The sequence below is a fragment of the Hirundo rustica genome, chromosome 4, assembly GCF_015227805.2.
Source record: "Hirundo rustica isolate bHirRus1 chromosome 4, bHirRus1.pri.v3, whole genome shotgun sequence".
In the NCBI taxonomy this organism is placed as follows: domain Eukaryota; kingdom Metazoa; phylum Chordata; class Aves; order Passeriformes; family Hirundinidae; genus Hirundo; species Hirundo rustica.
In genome coordinates, this window is record NC_053453.1 from 60,389,142 (window position 1) to 60,413,101 (window position 23,960).

Genomic DNA, 23,960 nt, shown 5'->3' on the forward strand with positions numbered 1-23,960 from the left:
GATTATTTTTGCTTTATAGGCTACCAGGAACATATATATTTAATTTTCAAACATATAAATATTTTCTATCCCTTTTCTTAATTTCCTTTCCCTTCTTTGTCTTCTTATATTCCATTTATTTTTAAGAACACAAAGAAGAACTGGTCAGGGATGTAAAGGCTGGCAGTAATCATGAGATGCTGGAGTCCCTGAAGAGAAGGGGAAAATACAAAAACAAAATCACAATCAACCCTGGACTCTAGGAGAACAGATTTTGGTCTGTTCAGGAGTCTGTGTTCATGGGATAAATCCCATGACAGAGAGTCCTGTAGAGAAGAGAGGCTCAGAATGGGACTGGCTTTCAAGGATCAGCTCTTCCGAACTCAACAATGGTCCATCCCAAAAAAGCAGGATATAAAACAAAGGTGGCAGCAAATGTCTTCAAGACAGAGGAGTACAGGAAGTCAGCCTGACTCAAGAACTGACATTTTAAAATAAATCTTTACAATAAACCTTTGGCTACTGAAAGGGGATCCTTGGGCTTGGACAGGTTACTCTGTCTTGTGCTGTGTTGCATAATAAGGTCTAAAAGAGATTTTTTACAGCCTTCACATCCAAAGATCTCCTCCTCCCTCACTCCCATTTGTGTGGTGTGTGGTTTAAGGGGCTGGCAGGTCCATGCCAACTTCAGGGACAGGCCTGTGGGAGTGAGCTGCAGGATGCTGTTGACCCATTTCCATAGAATAATTCTGTGGCTTTTGACATTTCAAACTCATCCAGACAGGGTAGTGATTCAGGGGGAAAAACAAGTTAGTACAGTTCCTCCTAGAATCAATTGTGCACACAGCAGAAATCATACAAAGGATGAACACTGACTGAACAAAGAACTTCAGCCCTGTTTTACAAGTTTGTGGCTCCTTGTGGGCAGATTTTTGATATAAACATCAGACTTCTCTCACTTACCAGCAAGCTGGAGCTAAATTCTGCCTCTACATCCCTGATTTCTTCACTGTGTTGCTGCAGCTGAATGCATATTCTATCAAAAAATTTAAATACAGAATGTAGAATTGAATTCAATAAAATCATTAAAAACAATAATTCAGTGTAAGAGATTAAATAATTACACTTATTAAAAATAACTCATCAAACTAAAAACTCTTCTCCAGCTTGGAGCTGGAGTACATTTGTTCCAAAAATGCACATAAAAACCCAACAAACCAACAAAACTTGGATCACAGACAATTCAACTTGTTATCTAGCTCCTCTTTCTTTTTTTTTTTCCTCCCCTCACAAATGATTCACCACAGCAAAGCCACGCTTTGAAAAGATAACACCAGCTCACAGGAAACGCTTTTTCTACAGACATTAATTTAAACCAGGCAGGAAACATCACCTTGTCTTGAAGACAGGTTGAGGTCAAGAATTGAGAGCTGCAGCTCAGCTGTGGACATGCTGTTGGCGTAGTGAAAAAAGTAACTGACCATGACCAGACTCAGGCATAAATATTTAATTGCTCTCATTCCTGTTGCAACGATTCAGGTGGAAAGTTAAGAGAGATTTTTCCAGTGGAAACAGCTCTGCTATAACCTTTCCACATCAAAATATTCCCTTCTTACCTATCCAAGCCTCATCCTTCACCTCCATGTACTGAATTTTGAAGAACTAATCATAGGAAGCTGATAAAATAAAAAATAAAATACTTCTGCAAGGCCATATGAGAGCTGAGCACATCCACTTCATAAGTCACCCAATCAAGGTCCACTTAAATGCACAAGAGCACAATAAGCCACAGAGACACAAACCTGGTGCACATAAAATAGCAGTGGGAGCACTTTCCACAATACCAGAAGATGGATGTGAAATTCTCTGTTGTTTTATTTCTGAAACTGTTGTACATGAAAAGGTGAGCAAAATGAAATGAAAAATTAAGACAAGCAATCTGTCATCTCTTCATTATTTATATTTGGTTTAACATCAGGATGAACAACAATTCCACTTGGTGATCCTTGTGGATCCCTTCCAACTCAGGGCATTCTATGACTCTGTGATTCTATGAAGTAAAATGCACCTTGAAGAAGTGGGAGCTGTTTGAAAACAAGGGAAGAGGAAAAACCCTGCTCACCTCCTCCTTTTATCATAGATAGAAAGACCTGCTAAACCATCCAAAAATATGAGAGTAACATCAAACTATTGTGAAAAGAAGTAGCCTTTTTACATGTCTTGGAGAGTTGGTGAGATGTTTGTGAATTATTGATGGTGCAGCTCCTGCCAGAAATAAAACCACAAGCTGTAGGAGGTAGCACATAAACCAATCGAGTCTCACATCCCCATGACGAAACCACAGCCATCACCAAAAACGCAGTTCTGTGAACACAGGAAAGCAAGAGTACTGCAGTACTTCTCTTCTGTGTGGCTGAATCAGAATCCTTTGCAACAGGCCCACTGTAGCACTAAAATGATTTTGGAGTTCAAAGACTCTCAAAAAGCTCATATTGCTCATATGTGGCTTCAGGAAATTCCAAGCATGATGAAGCCAAATCACACCAGGAATATTTAGTATCTCTGCCTCCTGTCTGTTGTCACTTTTTGCACCACTTTCTCATTCTCTGCCTGCTCTGGCCAGGGTTGCCTCATCCTTAGGAGATCTACTGGATCTAATTCAGTCTCTCACTGAAAAGGTGATTGGATGCCTGAAGAAGACAGGTAGAAGAAATAAACCTTTATGGGCAATGAAAGATAAGCTACATTTGAGAAGAACAGAGAAACAATCCTCCAGAAACTAATGAAGTTATGCAGATGGCCCTGTCAGCTTTGAGAAAATTAAATATAATAATTAAAAGTCAACATTTTTGATGGGAACAAAATATTCTCATTAAACAACTAGAACAAAGTTTATAACAAAAAACTGAAAAGCCATGATTCTCCTCAAAACAATTGTGAAAAATTTTCACCAAGCCCTCAGTGGGTTCACTGAGGAGAAATTCATGCATGAGTCTACATAGATCCTAAAATGGAGATGGCTATGTGGAAAAGATTTCTATATAAACTACTTTAAAAAGCAGGGAGAGCAGTTAAACTAGGGTAACTTCACATGTACAATTACAGTTATGCCACTATGACATTTATTCTAATTTATATTCTAATTTAGATTCAGTCACTTCCAAACCAATGTAAGTTAAGGGAGAAGACAAATCAGGGTAAGAATGCTTGAATTCTTAGAATAAGTAAGGCCACTCTATTGAAGATAATTGAAGTTATATCTTATCATACAGCAGGAAAAGGCCTTTCTGTGGCCAAATTCATAAGCAGGGTCTTGGCACAGATTTGCTTGCAGGGGAAACCAAAGATCTTTTGTTAGAGGCTGTGAGGTGCTCAACATCTGAATTCCCATGGATTTCCTTGATCAGAGCTTTCTCAACAGAAATAAAATATGAGCATTCGTGTAAAGCAGAGCATTGCTTTCTGTGCTCTGAGAACAGTGCTGCATTTGTTACCTTAGCTCTCTGTTTAACAAGATTCCTGTGCATTATTTGTCAGGTCTGCAGCAGCACTGGGGATGCTTTCACAGCTCTGGGATTGTATTACCTGCCACACACCCACCTTTTACAGGCAAGACCTTTCTGAATATCCCACTCGAGTGGGAGGTTTGAACCAATCAAATGCTTTTTTAAATGAATAGTTTATTCACCAAAGGTAATGTGAATTTGACCTAATTTACCAGGTAGCTCTGAACCTGTTTTCAAGTGAGGGAGAGAGAAGAGGATATGATTTTATCCTTTGGAAAATAAGGTATCTCAGTTCTCCAGATCAGACTTAAACCAACTGGTTTATGAAGATCCAGGTGGCAATTAGCCAACACAACAGAAAAAGTCAGAAAGCTGACTGCTCCCTCTTGAGTGGACCTCACAATGTCCCAGTGTATAGCGGTGACACACGCACTGCATGAACTCACATGACATTTACTTATGGAAGGAAGCATCATTTCCTACAAAGCCTAAGTGACACAGAAAAAACAACTATGTAATTTGTGTCATTTTACATTAAAAATAGAAAATTTCTTACCCTTGTCTTTGGAAGAAGACCAACAAGTTTTGATGGAAACTAGAATAGAAAGAGCCATGCTAAGTGAGGGGATGCTGAGTGAACACTGAACCCTCTCTTCACGCAAAATTGTAAAATTATTCCTTTAATGCGCACTTAGTCTTTTTTCACAAGGACTTTTAACGCTCAAAGTGCCAAAATAATAAGATAAACAAAACTCTAAGATATTGTCATCTTTAGAAATCACAAACAGAAGCAAGAAAATTTGTTTCACAGACTGATTCTGCTTCTTTTTAAATGAAAGCAAAATAACCACAACTTACAGTGTCTCTAGTTTTTTATAAAGTCTGCACGTCCATTAAAATCAATGATCAAACAATTCCAGGTAAGTTTTGGAGTACTCACCGGACCTGCACAGAAAACACACTCTCCATGAAGATGTATGACATTTGTGTAACAGCTCCTGCATCCACAGACACAAAGGGTTTTGCTTGGTTTTGTTCTTGCTGTTGGGCAAGGGGATTGTTTGTTCACGGGTTTATGTGTTTGTATACAGTGCCTATGCTCCCGTGGGAAGCTAGGGTATAAAGCACTGGAGAAATCCCAGACATTTACTGAATGCCACCCCAGCACATTCCCCAGGATATCTCCTCTTTCAAATACCTAACTGATGCATTTTCCTGAGACAGAAAAGAGGGGCGGAAATTTCCAGAAACCTCATGGTGGGTTGACTCTGGCTAAATGGCAGGTGCCCATCCAGCCACTCTTTAATTTCCTCTTCTTAACTAGACAGGGGAGAGAAAATATAAGAAAAGGCCCCCAGGTCAAGATAAGGACAGCAAGAGATTGTTCACCAATTACTGTTATGAGCAAAACAGACTTAAGTTGGGAAAAATTAGTTTATTGCTAATCAAATTAGGAAGTATAATGAGAAAAATCCCAAATCTTGAAACACCTTCCTCCACCCCTCCCTTCTTCCCACGCTCAGCTTCACTCCCCATTTCTCTACCTCTTTTCATCCAGCAGGAAGAATGGAGGCTGTGGTCAGTTCATCTCACATTGTCTCTGCTGCTCCTTCCTCCTCAGGGGGAGGACTCCTCACACTTCTCCTGCTCCAGTGGAGAGTCCCTCCAAAGGAGACTAGGTCCTTCAGGAATTTCTCCAACATGAGTTCTTCACAAGGGTTGTTTCTCATGAAATGCTCCAGCATGAGTCCCCTTCCATAAGGTGCAGTCCTTCTCCAATGAGGGCTCCTCTCTCCACAGATTCTACCAGGATCCTGCTCCAGCACAGGCTTCCCTTGGAGTCACAGCCTGCTTCAGACATCCCTCTGCTCTGGCATGGGCACCTCCAGGGGCTGCAGATGGATCTCTGCACCCCCTGCCCTCCAAGGGCTGCAGGGGCCCGGCCACCTCTCTGTGGGCTGCACCACGGAATCTCAGGGGAACCTCAGCTCTGGAGCCTGGAGTAGCTCCTGCTCCTCCTTCTGCCCTGCCCTGGGTGTTTGCAGAGCTGTTCCTCTCACATTCACACTCTTCTCTTTCACCTCCTGTTGTGCACTACCTTTTACACCTTCTTAAATACGTAATCACAGAGGTGCTACCAGAGTTGCAGGAAGGCTCAGCCTTAACGAGCAGCAGGTCCATCGTGGAGCTGGGGGAAGCTTCTGGCATCTTCTCACAAAAGTCACCTCTGAAGTCCACCCCATCACCCAAACCTTGCCACACAAACCTAACACTCCTTTAACTCAAGTTTCTCATTACATTTTCTACAGCTTCCTAAACACACTTTACTCCCAAATGACCGCTGGCTGACTGATACCAACAGGTTGATTTAACAATAATGATAACAGTTTCTTGTGTTTGGCATGGAAGAGAGATTTTATAGGTGTCTGAAGAACAAAGGGATCCCTTCCAGCATACGCACCTCGTTCTGAGCTTACAAAATATTTAGAAAGGGAAAACTCTGAGACTTCTTTCTCCTTTGACAAAATATGAAAGGACCATTCAGAGGATCGTGTATTCCCTCACCAGGCTGTGCACATCAACACCAGCAACATCAGAATAGAGTTCAGGCACCACTGGCTCAGGCACCTGCAGCACTGTGTGCCCATTGCTGGTCTTCATAGCTGTTTTCAGGGAGCACAAGAGCTGTGCTGGAGAAGGCCGCTGAGCTTCACTCCACTGCCAGCAGGACTTCATGATGCAGTACCTGTAAACGATGAAATTATGTCTTCATGCAAAGAAATGTACCTTAGATCTTCCCTGTGGATACTTTGTTCATTTCAGAGGAGAAAAATCATTCCCCAGCAGTGCTGCACCTTGCAAGGAAGCAGTGGAGCAGCAAAATGCAAGAGCGCTTAAGGAAACAGAAACAAGTGTCATTTTCAAAAGAAGGAAACAGAAACAAGTGTCATTTTCACGAGGACAGAAAGGTTTTGGCCACAGAGGTTTCATGCAGCAGAACCCAGTAAGCAGATGTGGCAGACACAAACCTCCTCAGCTAACAGGTTACTCTCAGTATAGTCTAGACTTAGAAATCTTGTGTAAAATCTCATTTTCTATGTCTCACTTCCATTTATCTCTGTCAACTTCATGTTCAATTGTCCATAAAGCAAGTGGCTTACATGGCTTGCTGGCAGCTTGAGGGCTGCTTCATAATGTTCTGTTTCTGCAGGTATGATAAGATGTCAGAAGGTGGAACCTCAGGATATGGTGGAGCACCTGAAAGGGCAAAAGGAGCAATAGTAGAAACTCCGTGGCAATGGTTGCAGAGAGCAGATTCTGTGCAAGACTTCCTTCCTACCCTAGCAAAATCTGGTTTTTCTCCTACCACAATCCACAAAGATCTAAAAGGAATTGATGAGACTTTACAAACTGGAAAAAAACCCCCATGGTGCTTAATTAAATGGCCCAACTTTACCTTCTAAAATTCGACATTTTGGGTCTCATTAATTTGCCACTTCCTTACGTTTTTTGGGGTTTTTTTTAATTAGCATTAATTCTTCTTACCTAATGTAATCATTTCATACAGTAGAATTCCAAAAGACCATCTGCAAGAAAAAGAAAACAAAGCCACGTTGTTTGCTGGCTTAAATACATCAAAACAACTAGGCATGGCCTGCAGACAGGAGAAAGTATGAGCTGTAAAAGTGGAGTGTTATGCTGAAACTACACCTGCCCTCCTGTGAATTTCAGGACATGAAATAATGCACAAAGGAGAGAAAGAGACCGGTCTGGCACACAGGTGAACCTCTACTCCCCAAATGAAGCCATACATGTCTGCCTTGATGGTAGGGGGTTTGCTCAGGAGCCTCTCTGGTGCCTGCCACTTGACGGGCACTTTCCGTGTGACCGAGCTGGCACCATGTGTGTGAGCTTCGTAGGCCAGGCCCAAACCACAGAGCTTAGCAGTGAAGTTGTGATGAAGGAGGACATTCCTGGCAGCAATGTCACCATGGAACAAGTTCTTTTCTTCGAGATAAGTCTGGGAAATTGGAAAAGAAAGAAAACAGGATGATTTTTAAAAGGAAATTTAATTGATACAAATTTTCACTGAGTTTCACTGATGCTGGTTTTCAACACTGTGGAGTAGAGACATACTCACCAACAAAATGGAAGCATATTTTAACAAAGCCTTTATTCTCAGTGCTTAGGCCAAGAAGTCTTTACCCACCATGCAAACGTGTGTTGCAATCAAGCAAGAAGGAAAAAATGCAGTCAACATGAGCAGACTTACCAGAGCTGCTGCAACCTGCTGTCCAACCTCATATACCTGCCTCTCAGTGAAGTCATAGGGGACACCATCCATTGCCATTACATCCTAGAGACAAAATAAGAGACCTTGGTTCAAACAAATGCCACAGCAGTAAAATAGTGGGGAATGATTCCTTCTAATCTATTAACCTCATGCTCCTCCTTCTCACAATTGCTCATAAATTGACTGAAACGTAGGAGGACGTGGATGGGTGACACTGATGGTGTGTTGAGTAAGACCAGTACACTACAGACAACTGGTGGGCAAACTGACATGTGGGGAAAAACTTATTAGGTTAGAAAGAAATTGTCAGAATGACAGTGAAGAATGACAATCCACACATTGAATGAAAGATATATCATAAATTAGAATGATGAGTAGAAAAGCATATTTCTAATATATGAATTGGGTACCTGGTATGAGACTAACAGTCCATCTCTCCTACCCACCCTGCCTGTAACAGTGAGAGAGAGGGAGATGAGAGTGAGAATAAGGTAAGCACGAAATGTTCTTCCTGTGCCATTTCACAGCCCACAGATACATTCTATTTAAAAACTTCCTGAGATGGTTATGGTTTCAACATATTCAGGAACCTTTGAAAGGTAACCTTCCATAACTGACTGCAAATGAAGTGTCAGTGTCCAAAGCAGTCACTGGACTGTGAGACATTCTGTTAGTCAGCTCCTCACCTCATGAAGATCCAGCTCTATTTGTCTATTTTTAACATGACACATATTAGCTTTATTTGCTACCACCTGGACCTTCTGCTGAACAGGACAGGAAGCAATCCTTCTGTATTTAGAGTTTCAGATGTAGGAGAGCAATGGATTTACACAGTAACAGCAGAGTTTTGTTTTCATGCCTTTTGTAACAATGAGTCATAGAATCACAGACTATACTGAGTTGGAAGGGACCCACAAGGACCATTGAGTCCAACTCCTGGCCCTGCACAGGACATCCCAACAATCTCACCCTGTCCCTGACAGTATTGTCCCAACGCTCCTGGAGCTCAGACAGCCTTGGAGCTGTGACCATTCCCTGGAGCGCCTGTTCAGTGCCTGATCACCCTCTGGGGGAAGAATAGCTTCCTGCTATCCAATCTAAACCTTCCCTGATATTTAGGCTCTTTTTTAGCTTGAGTTAACATTATCAGTGGACTGCATATTTTCATACTATCAGACCTCATCCCGTCAGATTTTACCCCTCATCAGCAATGGGCAGTCATGAAACCATCATTCTCAACTTCTTCCTGTGCATTACTTCATTTTTAACGATGCTGAATTTCATCTGTTCTTTTTATTGACAAGTCTCTCAATCTTGGAAGATCATTCTGTAATTCCTTTGGGTCAGCCCTTGCCTCTACTGGCTGGAATCATCAGCAAATATCATCACGTCACTGTCATCCCATTTTTAGGTTATTAATACATGCAATGAACAGCACCATGTCCTAGATAAGTGACCTCCCTTCAGTGCAAGTACCAACCTTTCATTCTTATACTCTATTTCCTGTCTTTTACCAATTAGTTATCATCCCATGACCTTCCCCCTGTGTTGTAACTGCTCTGCTTTCTTAAAAGCATTTGGAGTGAGACATGATTTAAAACTTTAGAAATTCAGGTGGCTGTATGAATTCATTCTAATGCCAGTGCCTGCAGTGTCCTTCAACGGCCTGCAAAGTAGGACCTGTGTAGAACTTCTTTGGGGCATGGAAATAGTTTTTATTGATATAGAGGGATGCATGGAGAGATGGAAAAATCATTTATGACTTATGGATAGAGATGTACCTAAGGGATTTAAGAGCTATTCTGTCATCACTTGTTTTGACTCACCTTCCGACATGTCCACAGAAATGTCAGCAGGTCACCGAGAGATGCATCCTCCATGACCATATAAAGTGGGAGCTGGTCTACACAACATCCAAACAATTTCACCAGGTTCTCATGATGGCCAAGATTTTGATGGAATTTAATCCTTCCCAAGAAATCCTTTACTTTCTGGGGACTAGCCGGGTCTGAAAGAACAAAAGAAAACAATTTGAAAACAAAACAACAACAAATGGAAGCAGCAAAGAACAGGTTGACAGCTAAAATCAACATGGTCAGTAAATCTTTAATCCTACCAAGACACTCCTACAAGAACATCTCAGACTTACTACACTGAACATAGCTTGTTCTTGCCCAGTACTGATGGCAACGCTCTGCCCAGCACCATGTCTGGGATAGAGAGACTGCACCAAAGTGGATCCTGACCACAGGCCTTACCTTGCAAGGCTTTCAATACCACAGTCTTAGTCTTCCCACAGCTCCCAGTTTCCAGCTGAGCCCTGTAGATGCTCCCGTAGGCACCAAGTTTTATCAGCTGCAAGGTGTCTGGCAAGAGTTTCTCTCGTGGTATCTCTAATTCTTTTAGAGTCAAGGATGCAGAATTTAGCAGGCCCTCCACAGACCTCTCACTCAGCTGGATGTAGTGGTTCTCTGTTGAGCAGAGTTCCCGCTGATTCTTTCTCGACCCTGACAAAAGCAAATGGATATGATGCATAAAACCAGAGAGATGAACTCCTGTAATAGGTGGTAATGCTCATCCTTCAATGCTTTTCAATTTTTGCTCCACAGTGTTTTGGAAGTCAGGGCAAAGTAAGGAACTGTTATTGTATCTTACTTATCCTGGCACTTGAAGAGGAGAAAGAATTTATCTCCCACTCTATTTGATGAAAAGACAGAACCAGTCTAGAAATATCTCCCATATTTAACTACATAACCTTTATAGATAAGACATATTTGGACTTCATTCCCATGTGCTCAAGCAATGAACATTTTCTTTTATTACTAGTTCTCAATTATTTCTTTTAATATAGGCTCAAGAGGCTGTTTCCCTCTACATACCCAAAATTAGTTCAGAATTATATTGTCATTTCCACAGAGCCACACATGTACCAACAAACTTTTCCCTACCCCCTCACCAGCCCCTGTTCTACATCATGTTGTCTCCATAGGAAGAGGGAAGACAGCAGCTTGAAATTCAATTTCTTAAATGGCAGTATAGAAAATGGATTAGCTAGGTGTAATCTACATCAAAATTACTATTGCTCCTAACTACCTCAGTAAAGCTCTCCTTGCAGCAGCCTCCAGGAGGCTGTTACATAAATACACTTTGCAGCTCTTGTGATGTTACCACAGCATGTTAAACAGCTGGCATGATGCTTTAGATTTTCTCAGATCCATCTACACTACAGCTTCCACCACTACTGCTGCAAAATGGAGTAAATCAGGGTTCCCAATTTTTCTAATGTTTACTGGACTGCTGAATACCACTCGGGATCCTCATAAATGGTATTGCCTAACAGCTCAAGCGATGGGGAAATGAAATTGGCTTCTGGCCACTGAAACCAATACTCTTTCCTCTGGTTGAAAAGCATTTTTTTTACCTTCGGTTCCGGCTGGTGCTGATCGCTCCCGTTTTGCTCGCAGGCCACGGCAGTGGAGCCAAAGGATCACAGTGAGTACAATGACAAAAAGTCCCACCAGGAGAACTGGGACAACGATCACTTCTGTTTGATGTTCACGCACAACTGTCAGCAGAGAAAGAAAACAGAAAACCAAGGAATACGCAGCACACTGGTTCTGTATAACCACGTAGCAACAATCCATTTCAGCAACTTTCAACCCCAAAAGTGTGTGTTCCATCCTCTGGAACAGCTGAACACTGTTAGTGCTGCCACCTTATTTTTCAAAGGTGCTGAGTACCTAAACTACATGAAATCACTAAGACTCCCACACCTTAAGGTCACTTATATGGAGGCCAGGAATTGTAGCCATTTGAAGTACCATCCACCAGTAAAACAGAAACAGCACTGGCAGCAGGACAGCAGGGAGATAGGACAGTCTGAATATTGCTATGTCATCACCTGCAATTGCAGCTCCAGCTCCTTCCAGTAAAATTACACAGAGCATTTCACAGGAAACTGGGTGTGGTCACCTTTGGAATTTGACTGGAAGACATTGCAATTAACAAGGCTTGTGAAGGCAACCATCTTTCTCATGTCCCCAGATTTGGAGGTGGCCAAGACCATTTTTTCAGTTCCCAAAGATGGCAGAAAGTCATGAAATCAAAATCCCACAAAACTGGTCCTTTGGGAAGCTGCAGGGAATCTTTAATGACTGTTGTGCACCTCACTTGAAGTAGGAATTCTCTAAAATGGCTGAAATTACGTGAGATTAATCCTGCCACAGAACCTTCATCCCCATAAACATTTCTTCCCTCAAACACAATGCAGGGAAAGCTCCATCAGATCTTGCTATGTGGGCTGGGATGAAGGTGGAGGAGGAGAAAGGGCTTGGCACATTTTTTAGTGAAGCTGGCTTTCCTGCCCAGAATGTGAAACCTTATTAAAGGAATGTATGAATCTTACCACATAGCTTGTCATTGCTATTGCACTCCAGCAGCATCCGTGAGAATCTTTTCACATCCCCTGCCATGTTCAGTTACAAGCAAGCAGGTCTCCAACCCCAACTTCCTGCACAGACATAAAGAATAATAACAAAATTTATTAGGAGAAAGGCTGATGATGAAGCAACAAGTTAAGTGAATAGGGAGCTTTCTACCCCTTACAATCAGTGGCTTCATGAAGCAGCACTGCGATTTGGAGGATTAGAGAATGGGACAGGACATCCACTATCACATCCTATGGATGATGCACTGCATGACCAGAGAGAATTTAGGGTTAAGCTTACTCTACAGTGCTCCACAAGCAAATGAGGACCCCTAGGCCTAAAGGTGGCATATGTACAAAAATCTATAGATACGAACTTAATTATATTTAAAGAACATCTAATACACTCCTAGCTAACACATTTTTTAGATGCCAGAATGGCTCAGCATTTTATCTTCTGATCCATTACAAGTGAACAGATCAGCAGCATGCACAGAAAATGTCATTCTTGACTACAGTCCTTGCCACAACTCCTACTGTTGCTGTATACAGACAAGGAGAAAAAAAAAAAAAGAAGTTGTCATTAGGGCTCTCAGGTACCAACTTCTGAGCCATATCTGGAGGTATTCTGAAGCACAACATCTGCAACTCTTCTGCACTGATAGCTGAAAATCCAGAGCCTGTACAAGCATGCACCTTGTTTAGTCACTGCTTCTTATAACATTGCTAAAATGTAAGACTCAACAGCGTCGCAAACAGCATAATCTAGAACATTTTAGGAACTGTAACTTTTATCCTGTAAGCACCTACTTTGTTTTCAGCTATGAGTTTTAGGCAATTAACCTCAATGGCAAATATAGGGCATTGATTTTACAGAATTTGGTGATGAAACATTTAACAGTTTCTTCTCATGCTTAAAATTAATGAGTGAAATTATTCTTTACCAGTTGCATAATAGAGGCAACAGAGAGAGGAAAATGGAATATACCTGTGCTTTAAGGTAGCACAAAAAATCTATTTTCTTTTTTGTTTAATTTCATTGTTAATGTGCTAACAGATTTACCTGGTTCTGATGTATGGCTACACCAGGAATCCAGTCAAAAGAGTAATAACACAGCAAAAATGCCAAGCTTTTTAGGTATTTTTAGAAAGCAAGCACACTAAAACAACACCTCAGCTCTAACACACACATATACACACACAGATACACAGGACCAGTCCTGCTTCTTTCATTCTCAGGTACACACAGACTTCAGGATCATTAGCCAGCAATCATATTGCATTATCTAAGTCACAAACAGTCCAAGCACCATCCTAAAACTTGTTAATGACTTTGTCTGAGTGCTTATTAGAAATGCATGCTGGCATTTTAAACACCATGCATGCACAGGCACACAAAAGCACACACACCCCAATCTGTGCTTACAGAGAGAGCAGCAAAGATCCATGGAAAAAAGCTCTCACACAGCAGCCACGTCTACACTGATCCCTGTCCGTAAAAAAGATCCCTCCCTCTTCTTTATGCACCTCCCAGCAGTGATGCCAGTGGGTGGCACTCATGTTTGCCAACCAGGGCAGGTTGGAAACTTGAACTTTCAGGGTAGAACAAAGGGATCCAGGAATGAAAACAATGGCAGTCATTGGCACTTTATTTGCCCTGGCACTCCCGTGTGCTGCGGTTGCTTATGGACGTATTACGACTGGAAAAGCTTGATTACAGAACCCCACTTACACTCTGTGTCTCTATCCTCCCACAATACTCAGCAGGCAGAAAAAGAAGTTTTGCTCGGTAAGGTGATTCTGAAGTGCCTTTCAGTGCTACTTTTCAGGTCAAGACCAAATAAATTCCCATACTAGGCTTTCTGCAACTTACTTGTCTAACAGTAACATATCTGCAGTTCTTACACTCCTGTCCTCACAAGGAGAATGGTAACTCAGAAATCCACAGAACTCACACATTCAATATTTTTTGCAATGGGAGACACATGAAAGTTACGTGGATCTAACATGTTCATGTGCATACTCAAGACAGAGCAGGACTACTGACAGTGCTCAACTACTTATTTTATTAGATGAAGACATTTTCCCAGTACCAAGAGAGGATAAAGGAAACAAAAATATCTTAAAAGGTTCAAAATCTGTACCTCACTGCCATTCCAATTTTCCTTGCCTGTGTGTTAACACTGTGCCAAGATCAGTGCTGTCTAGATCATGTGCACACATACGCTGTGCTACATCAATTTAGAATTTGCATTAGACAATTTGTGCAATTTCAACTAAATGTCAGTTTATTTATTCCACTGGATTTTTTAAATATTCTTTTACACACACTGAATTCCACTCATTGGAATTCACAGAATCTTAAAGGTTGGAAAAGACCCTTAAAATCATCAAATCCAACAGTCAGCCCCGCACCACTACCATGTTCACCACTAAACCATATCCTCATGTGCCACATCCACAAGTCTTTTGTACCTTTCCAGGGACTGTGACTCCACCATCTTCACTGGGCAGCCTATCCCAATGTTTAATGACTCTCAGCAAAGAAATTTTTCCTAATCTAATATAAACATCCCTTGACACAACTTGATGCTGTTTCATCTCATCCTGTCCCTTGTTCCCTGGGAGCAGAGCCCGACCCCCCCGGCTGTCCCCTCCTGTCAGGGAGTTGTACAGAGCCAGAAATTTCCCCCTGAGCCTCCTTTTCTCCAGGCTGAGCCCCCACAGCTCCCTCAGCCCCTCCTGGTGCTCCAAACCCTTCCCCAGCTCCGTTCCCTTCCCTGGACACCTCCAGCCCCTCAGTGTCTTTCCTGTCCTGCGGTTCCCAGAAGTGCCCCAGGATCTGAGGTGTGGCCCCAGCAGTGCCCAGCACAGGGGACAGTCACTGCCCTGGCCCTGCTGCCACACCATGGCCGGCACAGCCCAGGTGCCATTGGCCTCTTGCCCACCTGGGCTCCTGTCCAGCCGCTGTCCCAGCACCCCCAGGGCCTTTCCCAGCTTTCCAGCCCCTCTGCCCAGCCTGGAGCTGCAGGGGGTTGGTGTGACCCAAGGGCAGCACCCAGGACCTGGCCTTGTTGAACCACGCACAACTGGCCTAAGCCCATGGATCCAGCCTGTCCAGATCCCTCTGCAGAGCTTAATGACCCTCAACCTGAACCCAAATCCTGATGTTGAAGCTAAATACACACTGAAGACCATGGTACCTAAAAATAGCAGAATCAGCTGCTCTTAGACAATGGAAAATACAAGGCAAAACCTTAGCAGAAGTTAAACTACAGTCACCAGCACTTGTAAACTGCTCCTAGCACACTACTTGGTGCACTGCACATGGCACAGCAGCTCCACAGCCTGGCAGCAGTGACAGGTTAATTAGCCCCCATCCTACACCAACACTGCTCCTCTGTGCACGTTTAATAACATGATGAACTCTTGGGGAAAGGTGGCATTTTGTTTCCAGCCATGTTAGTTTGCCAAGCTGTTTTGCTGCCCTGGCAATTTAGACAAAGTACAGAGGGCAACAGAGGAACAGGAACAAGCAGCTAGAAGATGGCAGCTCTGGGAGCTGCTTAAATCAGTTCAGGAAGCCCAAATACTGAATGTATGAATGTGAATGTAGCTGGCTGAATAAGTGCTCACCAATGCCAAAAGAAGGGATTATCTCTTCTCTCTGCTGTCTTCTCATTGCTTGTTTTGCTCTCAGTTGTGCAACTGATCACATGGTGAACTGATTGAAGCCACTAACCTAGCAGGAAAAATCCACTGCTCTTTTGCCATGGTGATTTCCTGACATTTTAGTGGTCAGCATTAGTCAGGGGTGAATGGCTAGTTCATCTAAAGCTGGACTGTGAAACCACACCCTGTGTCAGCAGATCCACAAGCACTGTGTGCCAGCATAAGCCTTACTGTGATTTTTCCAGTCCCCTGTCATTCATTCTCATGTGGATACCGTCCCCTTAGCAATAGCAGAAGCATTCACGTGGCAATGTGGTAAACTGAACCAGGAAGGTGATCTGCCTTAACATAATCAATCCTCTCTGACATTTTATGGCCTTAAAGTTCTCATCAAGCTCGAATTATGTTATTTAAAATCCCAGGACTAAGACTTAAGAAGCCTGAGTGACAAACTTTGTGGTGAAGACTGAAAAGAAAGAGAAATATCAAGACTTAACATGCCCATGGAATATAAGGAAACAGACAGCTTGGATACTGCCCACACAGAAGCTGCCTGCTGCTTGCTCCTGCCATGTTAAGGAGAGTAAGTTGTCCATATTCACAGCAAATACACAGTTTTGCCCCTCAATATGTCTAGTTTGTGAGCTACCAGCAGTTCCCATCATCAGCGCAAACCTGGAAATCCTTTTGTAATGATTAGCTAAAGAATAACTGCCTGACTGATAAAAGACAAATTATGTCTTCTACTTAATTTCTTGCAGTGGCAGAACCTTGCTCTCCAGATTTCCAGTTACCATTTCACTGCTGCTTTTATTATTTCCCTCCTCTTTTATCTGACCTTTAAACATGGCCAACAGTCAAGGCTTGGCAACTGCTCTGCACAGGCGCGCTGTGCTGGCTGTGCCACAGGGAGAGGAGCCACCAGGGAACTGCAGGAACCAAAACAGCAGGAAACCACCAGGTGTGGCCAGTTGTGGATGTTGAATGTGAGAGAAGAGGGAGAAATAAAGCACCATCATAAAGCCAACAGTGAAAAAGAGATTTTGTTTTTCCCCTGCCATGTCCACCATTTACTAAAGGCAGCATGCACACAAATTAAAAATGAGCCTGACAGGTTTCAGCCATGCCTTTGTTAGACTGCATATTCTGGTCTCTTTTGCCTGCAGAAGACCTTAGTGACTATTTCCAACAGCCTGGCAGACCACGACATCTTTGCAAGGTTTCCCTGGCCCGTGGAGTCATCTCATCTCTCACTGCGAGGCATCTGTGGGTTACCAAGCCATCTTCAACTGCAGAATGGGAAATTCAGACCAGCCAAAACAGAGTCACTTCTGTCCTTGTGAACAAGGATTAAAAATAATATCCTGTGGCTTGCTGTAACACTGTCTCAGCTATAAAGATTTAGTAGTATAACTCACTTTTGAAACAGCTGGTAGCTGTAACACCCTGTAAGAAAACAAAGTGTTTCAAAAATCACATAATGAGACACAAGATTTTCTCTGGGTCCAAAATTAGAAGCAATACTTGAATATCAAACCTAGGCTAGGTGCTACAGAATCTAGCCACTTCCATATTAATGGTGTGGAAGAAAATTAGGCTGACCACTTTTGAAGAGCTAGACCATAGAGAAAACAGCAAATAATAAGGCCCATGCTGCTATTTGAGCAGGTGGTTACTTAGAGGAAGCTTGGCTCCTTTTCAATAGAGCAGAAAAAACAGCCAAAGTCAACAGTCACTACTGCACTGAGAAATGAGTCAGGAGGACTCAGTGCTGCTGTGTTTTTATGCTAAAAATGTTAGTTCTAACTAGCACCATTTCAGTGGAGATACGCAAGTTTTTACGGCGCAAGGTTTTGCTTAAACTCAGATAATCTACGAAAATTAATTTATTTGTGCTGCATAAGGAAATCTAAGTACAGAAGTGTGAAATGGTACAGAACCTGAATGGGGATAAAGACAAATCTTTTTTTCTAATGCAGACATGTCCTACTATAGTTTCTGGAAAACTAACATAAATCTTGAACATTCCCACTGAATTGAGGCCACCAAAAGTAATTCCTCACAGGTAAACTGAAGAATAACTTAAAATTATAAAAAACCCCAAGAAATACATTAAACTGAAGTCCTTAATGAGCAGGCTATTAAAAGTCTAGAGGCCAAACTTTCAACAGTACACTATCACCTTTTATGAAAGCAAAATCATATCCTACTTTTGAAAATGTCTTCCTGCTGACTGAGCTCTGATTTTGCTGGTAGCTGCCTGTATTAAGCCTGTATCAAACCCCAGCACAAATACAGAAATTCTAAAGAACTTTAACACCAAAAGCTATGACAAAACATGAGAAGAACGAAGGATTTCTGTTTCAAAGGACCACACATACGTGTAGCTCTTGTTGTGAAAAACCTACTGTGTGGTAACAACACTGCACAACATCACATTGCTGCTTAACGGTTTAAGAAATCCAACATAAATACGTTTCATAAATTCACAGCCACCTGAAGCTGTGTAGACAACTCTAGTTTCAGTTTCCCAAGTTCTGGATGTTTCTTGGTGGATTTAACACAGATTTTGTTTTTAATTTAATCAGTAGCTCATGCACACACAAGTAATCAGGAAAATCTAGATATCTGCACCACTTTGGGTTAGAGTTCACTGCCTTACAATCAAGCAACAGTAATGGAAGTAAAATGGTAATTAGTTCTGAATTCAGCCCTAAGCATGTATTAGTTACCCGAAGATTGGACATATTTATACACACATGCATAGCATCACCCTGTTTCAGTGAACTGAGACTAATTTTATACAAAACTTAATTACTTTGTTAATTTCTTTCTCTTTAAAAAAAATGCCTGTGAGCTATTTCATTCAAATCAACCAGTGTGTAGAGGACATCCCTCTTTTTTTTCTCAAACCCCAATACCATTGTAATCACAGAAATGACTATAAGTAGCTTCACTACAAGCAGTATGCACACACACATATGTACAGACACGCATACACAGATGTATAGTACAGCTACCTTCTAATTCGGGTCACATTTATGTTAATAAAAGTCTTTTAAGAAATAAATATTCATGGGCTGATCGTCCAGAAGTGCTTTCTCTCACTTACCTGAACGACACCACTTTCCTTGCCCTGCGGTTGTCTTTTCCTGAAGCTCTCCTGCTACCGGTTCCCAGTTTGTGAGGCCACTCCCAGTAACGCTGATGACTACCTTGGTACGGTTTTAATTCTTATGACCAAGTTCCTCCTCACTGATTTTTCTACTCCAGTCCCGCCCAGCTTTGGTTCTTTGCTTCTCTAGATCTCCTCAGCTGTCTCCCCAGGGATGTCCAACACACAGCAGACAGGAAGGCACACACTTGCAGAACGGGTCTGCCAGGCTTCCACACAGCAGCTGCTCATGGGCTGACTACAGAGACAGGCACAGCAAAGAGCCCTCGGGCAGACACCTGCAGTGTTGTTTGAAAGGCAGACCAATACACATCAAGGTTATGTAATAAACAGAATTCATATACTTCTGGTTACAGGTTCACCTTTAGAAAGAATGGGCTCTTGCAATAGAAAATCTGGGCAAAACCCAGAAAATCTCTCCAGAACTCCTGAGGCTGAAAAAGGGTTCCATCGGGAACACAGTCTGCACATGAAGAAAGAGATAAAAGCTTAATAATAGCAAAACATGCTACAACAGACAGCAGAAACACAGGGTTTTTCACATTCTGCCTTGCCCCTTGGTGTATTTTCTGCTTGGGCTGTCCATGCATTTGCCAGAACTTTGGAAAGTTTGGCTTTCCCTTGCCCTTTCCTCACACCACTCAGAGCTCCCCAACCACACCAGACAATATTCCTGAACTTCCCTGTGACCTCTTCCTGCCACGATGCCCTTGGGGTCTCCATTGTGCTCTGCTGGTGTCCTCAGCAGCCGTGGGGTGCAATCTTCATCACACCTCGGTGTTTTAGTTCTGGGGACTTTTTTCCCAACCAATCCATGTATTCAAGTTCCAGTTGTTGGCTTGCCCACCCCTATCACTGATAAATCCTGTTTTAAGAGTTTCAGATTCCTGAGTCCTGGTTATATGAGTCTACACAATATTATTTGCTTACCTATGTCACAGGAGTGAGAGGCAGTTGCATTTGAAGAGTAAACAATATGAGACCTACTTCTTATTGAGAGACAAACTTCATTTCACAGTCAACAACTCGATGCAGGTGGGTTGGGGAAGATGCAGTGGATGATGTGATCTCTGCCAACTGTTTTAGCCAAACTCACCTACTCCTGTTAACATTTTGTCGCTGCATATAATTATGTTGTTGTGGGGAAAATTTTATTTGTGGCCCAATCAATACCTTTAGGTATCAAAAGACAATACATAATTTAAGAGAGACTTCTCCTTAGCATTATTCTTCCAGCTGGCACTTACCCATGTGTGTAAAATGGTGAAAACCAGGAGTGATTTTTTCATTGCTGGACTCTCTACAGACACTGGCAGGAGTGGGCAAAATAGTATCAGCAAAATAGTCCTGTGATATGGATTTTTATCATCTGGGAAACCAGGAGAGACATCTTCCAGACTGGAAATTTTCTTGAATTAGAAAGATCACTACATCTGCAGAATGTAGGCTTAGACTCTGGTTTCAGCTTTCCTCTCATTCTGGTACTAACTTGATTGACTCTCCGCAGTGTTTTCTCCATGAAGGAGCAGGGGATCTGTCTTATACCTCACTCTCCATTAAATAGTAGGTAAAATGCAAATAACAGTTCCTCATTTAAATTAATTCCTTACTGAAATGAGTTACATTCCACAGGCACCTTCCTCAAGGGCATCTGGAGGAAAACCTATTCAGATTCCCGTTTAAAAATATGACAACTGAAAATCTTTCTTCTTTCACTTTCTACAGCTCCCTACTGTGGAAGAGAGCGTGAAAGGCAAAGGGTTAAATATTCTGGGTAAGCATATGCAAAAGCAGCAATGGCTGCAGCTTTAATTTCTCCCACCAGTGTCTCTGTTGTGCTCCCAGTCTGACTGGTTGGATAAGATATTTTAAGGTTCAGAGTTCAGGCTTCAGCCTATATAATCCTCATTCATCAACAAGCCTATCCCCCTGTTTAGTGAAGTAATTTATTGTCCTGTGAAAAAAAGACTTTCCTGCCAAGTCTTGTATTGTATGTGCATCCACAAAGAAAACATTGCCTCTTTAACATTCTCTATTCTTCTCTGCTTTTTCCTTAGGATTAATCACACTGAAAGGCAGCAGACTGGCAGTTTTAACATAACCATCTTCTCTACCTCCAAGACAGCTGTAGCACACCTAGAAACCATCCTAACCACACACAGCTGCTGTACCATAACCTCAAGATGGGTTCTGGGACTTCTTGACTTATTTTCACATTCTAATGTAAGACTTAAAACTGTGGCTTATAGCTGATAGACTGTGGCTGATCTTTTGATCAACTTAAACCCACAGAGGTATAGAAACTCAGAAGCTAAGGGGCTAATGTTAAGTCTCAAACAACAACAGCCAGATGGCTGCAGAGCCAACCAAGGATTGCTGGTAATAGCACTGTGAGAAAGAACAAGATGTGGCTGGGGAAGGGGCCAAGGCAGAGGAAGGGCAGCACTTTTCTGGGACAAACACCCTTGATGTGGTTCCTGAAAATAAGCACAACATGGCACAGTACAGAAATTATCTAAAAGTGAAAGAAAACCTCCCGTCATTATCCCAAGCATCTGCACTGCTTCATGAGCTTTGCCTCTCAAGGTAGCAGGTTTTCTTAATCAAGAAAAATTACAAGCCTGTTTTCTTTTTATGGCAATTCTATTGTGATTTTCAATACAGCCCTGCAGTATTTGTTTTTTAAAATTTCCAAAGGTAGCACCATATGAAAAGAAATACAGTAGAAAACTGAAATGACCTAAAGATTAGGCATCAATCTTCATCAGCCAGCTGAATTCAGGTCCAGCATTTTGCTAGCACTTCCTCTATTCAGGGATTTTTCTCAGCTGCTTTTGAACTCCTGCAAAACTTTAACAACACAATGCTCTGTGATAAAAGTTGCATTCATGCAACTTAAGTGAATAAATACTTCATTTTGTTTATTTTGAAGATGGATTCTCATCTTCAAACCAGCTACTCAGTTGGCAATGAAATGAGTGGTGATTGCAAGATATGAGCAAGTCTGTTGCATATTGAGAATACTAATATAGCAAATAATTTAAAACAGGACTAAGTTTGTGTTTGTGTGGATGAAAAAGGGTAACAAGAGAGCCCAAACCATTCAAGGTTTGGATACTGATCTGGAATGGGACATGACTTGGAGCATGGACAATTCAGAAATGGGACTTGATTCTCAATCTGCTATAAACCAGAAAAATCCTATCTATTAACTCTTGACAAACTTTGAGTCTTCTTGTTCTTTCTCCAGAAAAATTTTAGCCTGATTTTGCCTAATCTTGCAAATACCTCCTCCAGCCTTTTTTTTTTTTTTTTTTTTAATGATCTTTTTTAAAGATCATAAAATCACAGAACAGTTTGGGAAGGGACCTTCAAAGACCATGCAGTTCCAACCCCCCTGCCGTGGGCAGAGACACTTTCCATTATTCCATACAGTCTGACCCTGAACACTTCCAGGCATGGGCATCCACACCTTCCTCAAGGCAACCTGTTCCAACTTCTCACCACCCTCATCGGTAAGTATTTTTTTCTTTATATCCAATATAAACCTACTCTCGTTAGCTGTGAACCGGCTGCTCGTCGTGCTGTCATTGCCGGCCCTGGTCTGACGGCTCCCTCCATCCCACAGGCAGGGAGAGACTACCTGAGAAAAGCAGCAGAAGCACCACCCAGCTTTCAAACTTAGGGGTTAAAATGTACCTTCCGCGTTACTTTTCAGGAAAAGCTCCTGAAGCCACCACAGGCCATCTGGTGCGACCGCTCTCGGCACGGCTCCCGCTCCTGCGGCCGGCCGTGCCCGGGGGCGGTGCGGGGCAGGGCTGGCGGAGGAGGGCGGTGCGGCACACGGATGGCAGAGGAGGGCGGTCCGTGCTGCGGGTGGGGCCGTGGGCAGCAGAGTGTGACCTCCTCTGCTCGGCCCCAGCGACGGGCACCGCGCCGGGCAGGCGGCCGAGGGACCGGGTGCTGGCTGTGCCGGTCCTGTGTAACGTCCTGTGTACTTTTCTGCTTTTTCCTTATGATAAGGCACGCTGAAAGGCAACAGACTGGCAATTTTATTAACATAACCGTCCTCTTTATCTGCAGGACGGCTGTAGCACACGTAGAAACCACCCCAAACACACACACGGCTCCGATGGATGGATGGATAGGCAGAGTCCGATAGGATGACGTTTTATGTCCAAGTACCGAGTCCTGCGCTTTGGCCACAATAACCCCCTGCAGTGTTATAGGCTGGGGACGGTGTGGCTGGACAGTGCCCAGACGGAAAGGGACCTGGGGGCACTGGTGACAGCAGCTAAACACGAGCCAGCAGTGTGCCCTGGTGGCCAAGAAGGTGAGAGGCACCTGCCTGGATCAGGACTAGTATGGCCAGCAGGAGCAGGGAGGTCATTCTTCCCCTGTACTGGGCACTGGTGAGGCCACACCTTTAGTATTGTGTCCAGTTCTGGGCCCTCAGTTTAGGATGTACATTGAGTGCTGTGTCCAGCTCTGGGCCCTCAGTTTAGGAAGGACGCTGAGTGCTGTCTCCAGTTCTGTCCCCTCAGTTTAGGAAGGACTTTGAGGCGCTTGAGCGTGTCCAGAGGAGGCAATGAGGCTGGTGAGGGGCTTGGAACACAAACCCTGTGAGGAACGGCTGAGGGAGCTGGGGGTGTTTAGCCTGGAGAAAAGGAGACTCAGAGGTGACCTTATCACTCTCCACGACGCCCTGAAAGATGGTTGTACAGGTGGGGTTGGTCTCTTTCTCCAGACAGCAACCGACAGAATGGGCGGACACAGTCTTAAGCTGCATCAAGACTGGATATTAGGAAAAAGTTTTTTACGGAAAGAGTGATAAAGTACTGGAATGGTCCGCCCGGGGAGGCGGTGGAGTCACCATCCCTGGATGTGCTTAAAAAAAGGCTGGATGTG

At 42.9% G+C, this 23,960-nt stretch overlaps 1 protein-coding gene across 9 annotated transcripts; it reads right to left on the reverse strand.

Annotated features, from left to right (window-relative positions):
• Positions 1-942: 942 nt before the first annotated feature.
• On the reverse strand, positions 943-22,866 carry STYK1 (serine/threonine/tyrosine kinase 1). 9 transcript variants are annotated; one of them, XR_005700626.2, is made up of 13 exons: positions 22,752-22,860; positions 18,990-19,330; positions 12,185-12,289; positions 11,201-11,344; positions 10,038-10,286; positions 9,606-9,787; positions 7,759-7,842; positions 7,298-7,506; positions 7,032-7,072; positions 6,647-6,743; positions 5,030-6,231; positions 4,426-4,483; positions 943-1,015 (listed from the first exon to the last, which is right to left on the reverse strand). XR_005700626.2 is itself a non-coding variant. In XM_040062911.2 (12 exons), exons 4-12 carry the CDS (start codon positions 12,249-12,251, stop codon positions 6,027-6,029), a joined length of 1,278 nt encoding a protein of 425 aa, XP_039918845.1. In that variant the 5' UTR covers positions 12,252-12,289; positions 18,990-19,330; positions 19,415-19,515; positions 19,983-21,824; the 3' UTR covers positions 4,833-6,026. The 9 variants fall into 9 exon arrangements, 6 of the variants coding, with proteins under 6 accessions (XP_039918845.1, XP_039918843.1, XP_039918847.1 ...); XR_005700625.2 differs by lacking the exon at positions 4,426-4,483 and having other exon boundaries at positions 945-1,015; XR_005700624.1 differs by lacking the exons at positions 943-1,015; positions 4,426-4,483 and adding an exon at positions 4,509-4,805.
• Positions 22,867-23,960: the final 1,094 nt, after the last annotated feature.

Excerpts from the sequence above, each read along its gene's own strand:
- STYK1 (XM_040062914.1), bottom strand. The coding sequence starts at position 12,251 with ATGGCAGGGGATGTGAAAAGATTCTCACGGATGCTGCTGGAGTGCAAT. Across the intron at positions 10,287-11,200 it reads AGCACCAGCCGGAACCGAAG|GGTCGAGAAAGAATCAGCGG; the intron begins GTAAAAAAAATG and ends TGCTTTTGTCAG. Across the intron at positions 7,073-7,297 it reads CCTACCATCAAGGCAGACAT|ATGGTCTTTTGGAATTCTAC; the intron begins GTATGGCTTCAT and ends TTTTTCTTGCAG.